The sequence below is a fragment of the Rutidosis leptorrhynchoides genome, chromosome 3 (assembly GCF_046630445.1).
Source record: "Rutidosis leptorrhynchoides isolate AG116_Rl617_1_P2 chromosome 3, CSIRO_AGI_Rlap_v1, whole genome shotgun sequence".
In the NCBI taxonomy this organism is placed as follows: Eukaryota; Viridiplantae; Streptophyta; class Magnoliopsida; order Asterales; family Asteraceae; genus Rutidosis; species Rutidosis leptorrhynchoides.
The window spans coordinates 270,545,098-270,557,649 of record NC_092335.1 but is presented as its reverse complement, the minus strand read 5'-3'; the positions used below and the strand labels follow the sequence as shown (position 1 = coordinate 270,557,649).

Below are 12,552 nucleotides of genomic sequence, written 5' to 3'. Positions count from 1 at the left end.
GACTTAAGGACGAGTTACGTTCCTTGAGGCAAGGGTCGATGGATTTGAACACTCTCAAATCTGTTTTTTTGTCCAAGACCTAATTTTGCCCGGAGTATGTCGGGAATGATAAAATGTTGAAGGAAGACTTCTATCGAATCTTGAACGATAGTTATCAAGAGAAGATTAGCGTAAATGTGGTGAAGAGTTTTGATGAGTTGTTCAATATGGTCAAAGGTTTTGAGGCGCTTGTGTTGAGAAAGAGTGGCTTTACTTTTGGCAAGAGGAAGTTCGAAGCTACTAGTCATTCGAACTTTTCAAACAAGAAGAACAAGAAGGGCTCCGAGAGTGTTGGTAGTGTGAAGAAAGGTGCTTCCGGAGATTTTCCTTATTCTGGTCACAACTGTGGACGAAAGGGGCATATGGCCCGTGATTGCACCAAACCATCTACTACAACCAAACTTACTTGTTACAATTGTGGTAAAGAAGGGCACCGAAGGCCGGAGTGTCCCAAATTGAATAAGGATAATGTTAAGATGTTGGAGAAGGTGGCGGGCACGGCTAAGGTGCGAAATTATTTGATGACCAATGATGAGGCCAAGCAATCCAACGAAGTTGTCTCAGGTACTTTCATGGTTAACTCTAAACCGGCAAGGATATTATTTGATAGCGGTGCTAATTTGTCTTTTGTGTCTCCTCGATTTGTGTCTAAGCTTAACAAACCGCTAGCTAAGTTAAGTCGTCCGGTAGAAGTCGAAATAGCGGATGGCAAAACGGTGCTAGGGGTTGATGTGTGTAAGGATTGTAATGTTGTATTTGGTACCGAAACGTTTAAAATTGATCTTATCCCAATGACTTTGGGTGAGTTTGATATTGTTGTTGGTATGGATTGGCTCGATCGTTATAGAGCCGATATTGCATGCCATGATAAGTTCATTCGTGTGAAGACCCCTAGTGGGGGAGAGTTGATCATTCATGGCGATAAGCGAAAAAGACTCGTACCATTATGCACTTATGCACGGGCGCGACGTTTTCTTAAGAGTGGTGGTATGGTTTTTCTTGCCCATGTAGTTGATAATCGTGATGAACCACCATCTATTCGTGAAATTCCGGTGGTTAATGAATTCGAAGACGTTTTTTCGGATGAGTTACCGGGTGTTCCGGCGGAAAGACAAGTTGAATTTCTCATTGAGTTGGTTCCGGGAGCTACTCCCATTGCTAAAACTCCTTATCGTTTAGCACCGACGGAAATGCAAGAGTTGTTAAATCAAACTCAAGAGTTGCTTGAAAACGGTTTTATTCGACCGAGTTCCTCGCCATGGGGTGCTCCGGTTTTATTTGTGAAAAAAGAAGGATGGTAGTATGCGGATGTGCATCGATTATCGGGAGTTGAACAAAGTGACGATCAAGAATCGTTATCCATTGCCTCGGATTGACTATTTGTTTGACCAACTCCAAGGTGCAACCTATTTTTCTAAAATTGACTTACGGTCCGGCTATCACCAAGTGCGGGTCCGTGAGAAAGACATAGAGAAAACGGCTTTTCGAACGCGTTACGGGCATTATGAGTTTGTGGTTATGCCATTTGGTCTTACGAATGCACCGGCGGCATTCATGGATCTTATGAACCGAGTGTGCTAACCTATGTTGGACAAGTCGGTAATTGTGTTCATTGACGACATACTTGTTTATTCTAAGAGTATGAAGGAACATGAGCACCATTTGCGTGAAGTGTTGAAGATGTTGCAGAAGGAGAAGTTGTATGCAAAATTCTCCAAATGTGAATTTTGGCTAAGGGAAGTGCAATTCCTTGGCCATATTGTGAATCGAGAAGGTATTTAAGTAGATCCGGGGAAGATAGAGACGGTGAAAAATTGGGGAAAACCGACTACACCTACGGAAATTCGAAGTTTTTTCGGATTGGCCGGTTATTATCGTCGGTTTATCCAAGACTTTTCTAAAATTTCTTCTCCATTGACGAAGTTAACGAGGAAGAACGTGAGGTTTAATTGGGAAAACAAGCAAGAAATTGCTTTCCAATTGCTAAAGGAGAAATTGTGTCAAGCTCCGGTGTTGGTATTACCGGAGGGAATCGAAGATATGACGGTTTATTGTGATGCCTCATTAAATGGAATCTGGTGTGTTCTAATGCAAAGAGGTAAAGTCATCTCTTACGCCTCTCGACAATTAAAAGAACACGAAAAGAGATACCCAACTCATGATCTTCAATTGGTGGCGGTGGTACATGCGTTGAAAATTTAGCGCCACTACTTGTATGGTGTCAAGTGTACGATTTATTCGGATCATAAGAGTTTGAAACATCTCTTTAATCAATGAGATTTGAATTATCGTCAACGTAGGTGGATGGATGTGGTAAAGGATTATGATTGTGGGATACTTTATCATCCGGGCAAGGCGAATGTGGTCGCGGATGCGTTAAGTAGAAAGAGTCAACAGCCGCCGATACGAGTAGGATAGTTACGCATGATTATTACTAACGATTTTCTTGTAAAGCTTGGTGAGATTCAAATCCAAGCTTTTGTTAACAATAAACATGAAGAACGAATCGTGGGGCAAACGGAGTCCATTACGTTAGGCCCGCATGGTTTGTTGTCTTATCAAGGTAGAGTGTGGGTACCTAGGATGGGCGATTACCGAAAGGTGCTACTTGATGAAGCACATAAGTCAAAGTATTCCATTCATCTGGGTGCAACAAAAATGTATTATGATTTGAAGAAAGAGTATTGGTGGCCCGGCATGAAACGTGATGTTGCTAAGTATGTTGAACAATGCGTCACGTGTTTGCAAGTTAAGGCCGAACACCAAAAGCTGTATGGTAAGTTGCAACCATTAGAAGTCCCGAAATGGAAATGGGATCACATTACCATGGACTTCATTACCAAGTTACCAAAGATGACAAGAACCCAATATGATACGATTTGGGTGATAGTTGATCGATTGATGAAGAGTGCTTTGTTTCTTCCCATTCGGGAAACGATATCGTCGGAGACTTTGTCTAAGTTGTTTATCAAGGAGGTGATATCGAGGTATGGGGTTCCTATATCTATTATTTCGGATCGAGATACTCGTTTCACGTCTCGGTTTTGGAATATGTTTCATGAAGATATGGGTACTCAATTGAAAATGAGCACGGCGTATCATCCTCAAACGGACGGTCAAACTGAGCGTACAAATCAAACGTTGGAGGATATGTTAAGGGCGTGTGTTATTGATTTCGGTGGTAGTTGGGATGAGCACTTACCATTGGTGAAATTTTGGTACAATAATAGTTACCACACTAGTATTGGAATGCCACCTTATGAGATGCTTAATGGGCGTAGGTGTCGAACTCCTATTTGTTGGGGTGAAGTGGGTCAAAGAGAAATCGGGAGTACCGATTTGGTTTTAGAGACTAATAGTAAGATTGAGATGATTCGGGCTCGAGTTAAGGCGGAGCAAGATAGACAAAAATCTTATACCGATAAAGGAAGGCGACCGATTGAGTTTCAAGAAGGTGACATGGTGATGCTTAAGGTTTCGCCATGGAAAGGTGTTATTCGGTTTCGAAAATGAGGAAAATTAGCTCCTCGGTTTATTGGTCCTTTCAAGGTTTTGGCGCGTGTTGGTGAGGTTGCTTATAGGCAAGAGTTAGCCGAAGAGCTTGCGGGAATCCATAACACATTTCATGTTTCCCATCTCTGTAAGTGTCTTGCGGATGACTCGACTTGGGTGCCATTAGATGAGATTACTTTGAACAACAAGCTAGAGTATGTGGAAGAACCGATAGCTATTCTTGATGAAAAGGTTAAATTGTTGCGTAACAAAGAGGTGAGGACTTTTAAAGTCCAATGGCATCATTGAAAGGGCTCCGAGTTTACGTGGGAATCCGAAGAGTTTGTTTTGGTTTACCTTCCGGCTTGTCATGCGGCTTGGATCGCGAGGACGCGATCCGATTCAAGTGGGGAGAGTTGTAACATCCCATTTTTCACCATACATGTCCGAGGTACGTAATTGATCTTTAGAATGTTCATACTTGGTTGTATAATTATATAAAGATGTTTGTACAATGCGTGTATGAAGGGTACCAAGCATGCACGTGTTGCTTGTTCGAATGTCGAAGAAAACTGGACGTTGTTTGAGTTGCAAGGTGTGTATGTACGTTTTTGACCCCAAATAAAGTTTGAGTTGATATTTTAAAATACCATTAGAAAGGAAATCTTATTATGTTTCCAACAATATTTGATTCATCGAAAACGGAGTTACTGTCAAAAAGTTACGACCAAAACAAGTTCAAAAACCGGGAAAAAATGTTCCAGGCGCAAATTGCGGCTGCCAGGCGCAATTTTTCGGCTGGCTGGGGGTCAAAAGTCCGTTCAGGACCCAAATGGGCACCTTTGGGCGGCCGTTTTTGTGGCCTGGGCGTAAATTGCGGCCAGCAGGCGCAAATTTGCGGCTGGGGACGGATTTTTGATGATTTTCTTGATATTTTGAGTTTTAAAGCAAGGGTAATTCCGTCTTTTTGCATATGGATCTGATTGGGACTCTAAATCTCAACCACTTATCCATTTTTATTCATTTCTTTTCCATTTTCTTTCTCTATTTCCTCTCAAAACACAAAAACCCATTTAGATTCAAGGTTAGATTTGAGAGTGAAGATTTGGGATTCGATCTTTAGAGCAAGAAGTAAAGTTTTTCCGCTCGTTCTTAGCTACGAGTGGATAGTGTTGGTAAGTCTTAACTCCATGTTTTGAGTTTTAGTTAATCTATGGCTAGGGTTTGGTCATTTGAGACTTGTAAGACCCATTTGGGGATTTAATGGTTGAATTTGGGTTAATTTGATGTAAGGAAACCCAAATGGTGTTAATCTAGGGTTTGGTCATGCAAATTGAGATTTGTAAGTGTTAATTGTGTTGTTTGTCACTTATACACTTGTGAAATGATGAAAGGGTGTTAATGGGTAAAGTTTGACCAAAACTTGTAAGTCTAAGTGTTGAAATGGGTCAAATGGGTGATTGTTGACCTACTTGGGTGAGATGGGTATGAAATACAAATCAATTGTGTTAGTTGGTGTTAGTAGACTCTAATCACTAGCTTTTAGTGATTTAAGATGGGTCTTGGCCATTTATGGACGGTTTTGGTGTAGTTGAGTTATTTAATGCAATTAGGTCATTAAATGCTTAAGTGTAAGTATTGTGGTTGGTTCCACAAGTTGTGAATTGAATGTGTACTTAATGTATTAGGTACGTTGCTTTGAAGTTTCGGAAGTGCATAATCATCATCTTGGTATTAAGGTGAGTGGAATAATTATGCGTGTACGTATATAATGCATTTATTTGTGAAGTATGAATGTGGAATTGTCGCGGTGTTCAAGACACCACATTCTAAGTAACGAGTAGCATTGTCGCGGTGCTCAAGACACTACTCATTGTTTGATTAACATGTGGTATTGTCGCGGTATTCAAGACACCACATTGTCATGGGAGTGGAATTGTCGCGGTGTTCAAGACACCACTCATTGTTTTGATTGACATGTGGAATCGTCGCGGTGTTCAAGACGCCACATTATCATGGGGGTGAGTTAGTCGTGGTGTTCAAGACATCACCTAGGGGATTAGTGATTACGCGGTGTTTATGTAACACTAATGGATGTTATGAACTCCGGCGGTCTTTCAAGTACCGTTCCCTTGTGCGATTGGTTAATCATGGTTGTGTGAATCTGTATTTAGCATATTAAATTGTGAACCATATGCTATTGTTATTGCTAGCTTATTGTGAATTGCGGATATTAGTTTATGCATGATGTTTACATAGTTGTCGATTTGCTAGCTTGTATGTGGTATTGTGTATGTGTTTGCAAGTAAGTAGGTTGTATATGAACATGTATAATTATTGCATTCACTAAGCATTAGCTTACCCCTCTCGTTGTTTATCTTTTTAGATGCAGGTGCGGATAAGGGAAAAGGGGTTGTTGGGCACTAGGTGTCCCGTGATGATGCTTGTTGAAGCTTTTAAAGTTGGCCTAGCAATTTGGGTAGTTTAGCCCCAAACTATGCTCGAAGTGTTGTTTGGATTAAAACTATTGTTTTTGAATGGGTCAAACTTGTAATACATTTGGTTAATGGCCTTTATGCCTTTGTAACATTAAACTTGTTGAATGTTTTAATGGAACTTGTGGAATGGTTTACATCATTTAAATGGCGCGTAAATGTGTATTGTTATAAAAAAAAAAATTTCGTATGAAATACGGGTTGGGTTGTTTCATCTTTCTCCGCACCGTGACCAACAGCATGGTCTGCTAGTCTTGTTAGCATGCCGTCTGATCTTGATTTGAGTTAAATACCGCGCCGCGACCTAGTGTGGGTTTTGTCCACCTTTCGCATACTTGAACCCCAACATACGAACACGTCTCGTACCCTTCATACACTAGACGTATATGCTCTCTAGAACACGTATAACAACCCTTCAATCACTCTCGTACTCTATTAACATACATGCAACATATATACATACTCGATACACATATATTCTTAACCTATATATATATATATATATATATATATATATATATATATATATATATATATATATATATATATATATATATTTATTCGTTGTACGTCATACGTGCTCTTCATATATACATCGTACGAATAAACAGGTCTTACAATAAGGTGAAAATTGAAGTTATTAAAGACCTACCCGAGCCCACTAATGTCAAAGCTATTAGAAGCTTCTTGGTGAAGCGACCCGTCCTAATCCATCTGGACGAATACATTACATTTGGTTACCTCGCGAGGTACTTGACCTCTATATGATACATTTTACAAACATTGCATTCGTTTTGAAAAGACAAACTTTCCTTACATCGAAAGTTGATGATATGCATACCATTTCATAATATAACCAACTATAATTGACTTAATAATAATCTTGATGAACTCAACGACTCGAATGCAACGTCTTTTGAAATATGTCATGAATGACTCCAAGTAATATCTCTAAATGAGCAAATGCACATCGGAAGATTTCTTTCAAACCTGAGAATAAACATGCTTTCAAGTGTCAACCAAAAGGTTGGTGAGTTCATTAGTTTATCATAAACATTCATTTCCATCATTTTAATAGACCACAAGATTTCATATATTTAATTGTACACGTAACTCGAGTATAAAATAACACGCGTAACCCGCGAAGTAAAATTCATTCATATGGTGAATGCTTGATAACCGACTTAACTTTAATGCATAGAATATCCCCAAACAGAACCTCTCGTCTGTATAATAATAATAATCTCGAAGTACTAAAGCATCCGTACTCCGAATGGAACTTGTCGAGGTCCATAGATCTATCTTTAGGATTTGCGTCAATTAGGGGTCATACCAGTTTCCTAATTATTAGGTTACCAAGCTAAAAAGGGGTGATATTCAATATTCATAATCCAGCCATAGAATGTAGTTTTTAATCACTTGTGTCTATTTCGTAAAACATTAGTAAAATCAGCGCATGTATTCTCAGTCCCAAAAATATATATAAAAAGGGAGTAATGAAACTCACTCTACAATATTTTGTAGTAAAAATATTCATACGACGATACTGAACAATGCAGGGTTGGCATCGGATTCACGAACCTATATCAAGTATATATATTAACAAGCAAAATAAACATGTAATAATAATCAAACTATTTTATGTATATTACTTATTTAATTTAGTAATATATTTATTATTTCAAAGGTTATATATATATATATATATATATATATATATATATATATATATATATATATATATATATATATATATATATATATATATATATATATATATATATATATATATATATATATATATATATATATATATATATATATATATATATATATATTTATTTTGTATATTAATATTTATACATATAGTTATACTAATACATATATATCTATATAATTAGTATTATAATGTTAAATTGAAAATTTGTTATTTGTAAATATTTATGTAAACAATGTTATTAGGTTTAATATATAATGTATATGTAATATTTATATAGTTATAGTATATGTAATAAGTATATTTTTATATACAAAATATATATTTGTTAAAATGATAGTTTTGAAAATAATGATTCTTTTAGTAATACTGATAATAATAATTATAATAATAATAATAATAATAATTATAATAATAATAATAATAATAATAATAATAATAATAATAATAATAATAATAATAATAATAATAACATTAATAATAATAATAATAATAATAATAATAATAATAATAATAATAATAATAATAATAATAATAATAATAATAATACTTAATGATATATTGGTAATAACAATAATGATAAACATATTAATTATACTAATAATCATATTACTAATGTTAGTAATAATAACAATTAACTTAATAATAACAATAATTAATAATAATAACAATAATAATAAGAGATGTATTACTACCTTAAAAGCTTTTCCAAAAATAAATGCCAAAAACCGGGCTCGAACTCGAGACCTCTTGTTTAATACACAACACCCTAAACCATCCAACTGTCTTTGCTTTTCTTTAATAATTTGTGTAATAAATTTATTTAAAGCATCTTTTCTGTCTGTTCTCCTTCTCCATTAACATTCATTCTTATCATCGTTACGCACCATCTAAATCATCATCATTCATTACAGGATCAACACTATAATATCATCTCAGGTATCATTATCATATGCATAATATCATCATTCCTTCATCGTGACCATAATTAAACTATCAACACATAAAATCACAACAATCTTCCATTATCATGATCTTTTACGTATATGAATCTTCATCTGCTTTTTTCGTTTCATAATCATCATCATCTTTTCGTTCAAATTGAAACTGAAAGGCATTTCGTTAGAACAGTTGCATTCTCGCAGCATTCATTCTAGAAAAAAAATAAAGTTTGTAGCAGAAGCAAGAAAAGGGTTCGTAGGCCTGCTTAACCGTGATTTTTTTGCTTATAGGCCTAACATCATAAACAAACACGGCCCAAGGTATCTCACAAGCCCAAGTTACATCCGATACCTAAGCCACTTGTGGGTTTGGGTCTGGTACTTTTCGAATTGAATAAAAACCGAAACAAAGAAAAAAAATTCAATCGCTATCTCTTCATCTTTACAGCTCATCTTAACATCATCATTTTATTTGTCTTTATCATGAATCATAATCATCCTCATTCTTCACTATTATAATATTAAAAACAGAAAATTTTTGCAGCTACTTGTGATGGAAAGGAAACAGAAACATGATAATGGCGAGCAGCAACAGATATTTTTAAGGAGATTACAGGTTGGTTTTTGATGGGTGAGTGATGATAACGTCCAGCACAAAATAATAAAGTCAATTGAATAAGAATAAAGGGTGTCCTTTCCACTATCCTTTTTCTATTTAACCGACAACAATAGCGATTATTAAAAGGGAATTGGTGGTGGTTGATTAACGAAAAGTAATAGAATAAAACTGCAGCAACAGTTGAAAATGGTTATATGATGGTTTCATGGTAGTGATGATTCAAGGTTGAAGAGTAAAGTGATGATGGTGTAGTTCAAGACGAAGAACATCAAGAAAAATGGTGGCGGTTTATATTCACGATCGGAACTAGGAACACGATTGTTGTAGGTGAATATTTGGTGTTTAAACAGAAAAAGAAAAGATTACTGCAGCAATAGTGATATATCTTGTGCAGTAGCAACAAACAGTAGAATTATTTGTAGGTTCGTTCATGGTGATTTTTGATTGTAGGTTGTGGTGATTGAATGTGGATGATGGGTTCAAAACAATAGCAACAACAAGATCATGCGAGCAGTAGTTAAGTGATTTGCAAAAATAAGAGAGAAAAGAAGAGAGATTGAGAGAGAGGGATGGTGTAAGTGATGGAGATCGATCAAGTTAGTGTGTAGGTGTAAACGAAATAGAAAATAGAAAGTCAAGTGGTGGTTCACTCTAATATAAACGGAAAAGAGAATGGAAAACAGAAGAAAGTATTTGCATAGCATGAAACAGAATATACAAATGGTGTGCAGGGAGGATTAGGGAGAAATGGTTTAGTGTTCATGGTTCCATCTATAACTTAATATGCGTTTGCATATATATGTAAATATATTCACTTATCAGTTAGTGGAAGACAATCAATGTACAGTGATGAATAGTAATAATATATAATAATTATTACACAATCATAAATTGGAAAGAAAACATGTGAAGGTTACAGAAAACCATCCGTTAACTAATTCAAATTTTTGTGCCGACAGTTTTAATAGGAATAGTAATTCGTACTCCGTTGTTAATTAGTGGCGGATAAGAGTTCTCAGAAAAATCCCATATTTTTAAATTAAATAGTTTTATTTATTTTGGTCATTATGGTATAAAATTCGATCATTAATTATTAAATAAAAATTACATTAATTATTCACTCCCAACCCTAAGTAAAATATAAAAAACTTTTAAAATTCAACAAATAGTTCCTAAATATATTTTTAATAAGTCTAAAATTTATAGAACTCATTTTCGTATCACCGTTTATTTTAAAATTACATATTTTTGAATTTAACTTACTTAATATCAATCGAAACATCAGACGAGTATTACAATCATTTAATATTTATTTTTAATATACTTTATTTATATATAGAGATATATTTTAAATAATAATTATTATAATATCCTATTTTTATTTTATTAATTTTTAATAACAACAACATATAATACTTCAAATTATATTTCGAATCATTATTTATATATACATACACACATATTTATTTACAATTAATTGTTCGTGAATCGTCGAGAGCAGTCGAAGGTCAATTGAACAGTTCAAACTTTTTGAGACTCAACATTATAGACTTTGTTTATCGTGTCGGAAACATAATAAGATCAAGTTTAAATTTGGTCGAAAATTTTCGGGTCGTCACACTTGGGTCATGCGGAATTTTATAGGAGGTTCATTAAGGACTTATCAAAAATTTCCCGACCCATGACTATGCTTCTTGAAAAGGACCGACCTTTTGACCTAGGTATGGTTGCAAACAAGCTTTCACATTTCTTAAGGAAAAGCTCACACAAGCTCCTATTCTTGTATCACCCACTTGGGATATGCCTTTGGAGTTAATGTGTGATGCAAGTGATTATGTACTTGGAGCCGTTCTTGACTAAAAATTGACAATCACTTTAGACCCATCTACTATGCTAGTAAGAATCTTACGAGTGCTCAAATCAACTACATAACCACCGAAAAAGACCTCCATGCGGTTGTGTTTTTTTTTTTTGATAAGTTAGGAGCTTAATTGGTTCTATCTAAAATAATTGTGTACACCGACCACTCGACCCTCAAGTATATCATTGCAAAGAAAGACTCCAAACACCGACTCATTCGTTAGATTCTTCTTCTTCTTCAAGATTTAATATTGAGATTAGGGATGAAAGGGGCCGAGAATCTTGCGGCGGACCATCTCTCAAGACTGGAAAATCCTAAATTGGATGAACTTGATGAATCGATGACAAAGTACACCTTACCTACCAATGATGCTAGGGTTGTGGTCAAGTTCCTCAAAGGGCTATTTTCTATATTTGGCATTCACAATGCATTGATGTCGGATAGGGGCACACATTTTGCGAATAACCTTCTCGAGAAAGTACTAGAAAAGTATGGGGTGATTCACTAGTTTTCAACTCCATATCAGCCTCAAACGAGTGGTCAAGTGGAGAACACAAATCGGCACTTAAACGAATTCTCAAGAAAATGGTGAACAACAACCCTAAAGTTTGGCAAACCAAACTTGATGATGCTATGTGGGATTTTAGAACGGCATTTAAGACCCCTATTGGCACAACTCCTTTCAAGTTAGTGTATGGCAAGGCATGCCACCTCCCGATAGAGGTTGAGCATATAGGCTTTTGGACCATGACGCAAGTGAACCTTGATTTGGAGCAAGTGGGAGAGAAACGAGCCATGCAATTGCATGAGCTCGATGATTTAAGGCTTGAGGCATATGAGAATTCTTTAACCTACAAAGAGAAAAATAAAAAGTGTCATGATGCCCGTCTAAAGGAGGTTAAGGAATTGAATCCTAATGATAAGCTCCTAGTATTCAACTCTAGGTTTAAATTCTCACCGGGGAAACTAAGGTCTAGATGGACGGGGCCTTATGTAGTGAAGAAAGCTTACCCAATGTGGTATGTGGAGTTAGTTGGAAATGAAAACACATTCAAAGTGAATGGTCATCGATTAAAGATTTACAACGATGAAGTCAACGCACTTGTGCTTGACGACATCACACTTTACCCTAAATGACCTACTTGTGGTTGAAACGGGTCATGTGATAGAACCTAAGCATCACAATTTGTTTATATGTTCATGATTAGGTGCATTGAATGTATTTTGTAAGATATTTATGTTTGATTTTTGACTAGGTTTGACTTTTTGCATAGTAGTTGCATTTCATGTATTTTTCGACCCAAAAGCCCTTAATATTGTGTGTACATAGTTTCTACATGTTAAAACCTGGAAAACACCAAAAATAGCTTGTGAATGGGTTGAGATTA

The 12,552-nt window shown here is 35.7% G+C and overlaps 1 protein-coding gene across 1 annotated transcript; it reads left to right on the top strand.

Annotated features, from left to right (window-relative positions):
- Positions 1–11,749: 11,749 nt before the first annotated feature.
- LOC139900985 (uncharacterized) lies at positions 11,750–12,301 on the top strand. Its single transcript, XM_071883728.1, has one exon. The coding sequence runs from the start codon at positions 11,750–11,752 to the stop codon at positions 12,299–12,301; it is 552 nt and encodes a 183-aa protein (XP_071739829.1).
- Positions 12,302–12,552: the final 251 nt, after the last annotated feature.

Excerpts from the sequence above, each read along its gene's own strand:
- LOC139900985 (XM_071883728.1), top strand. The coding sequence starts at position 11,750 with ATGGTGAACAACAACCCTAAAGTTTGGCAAACCAAACTTGATGATGCT.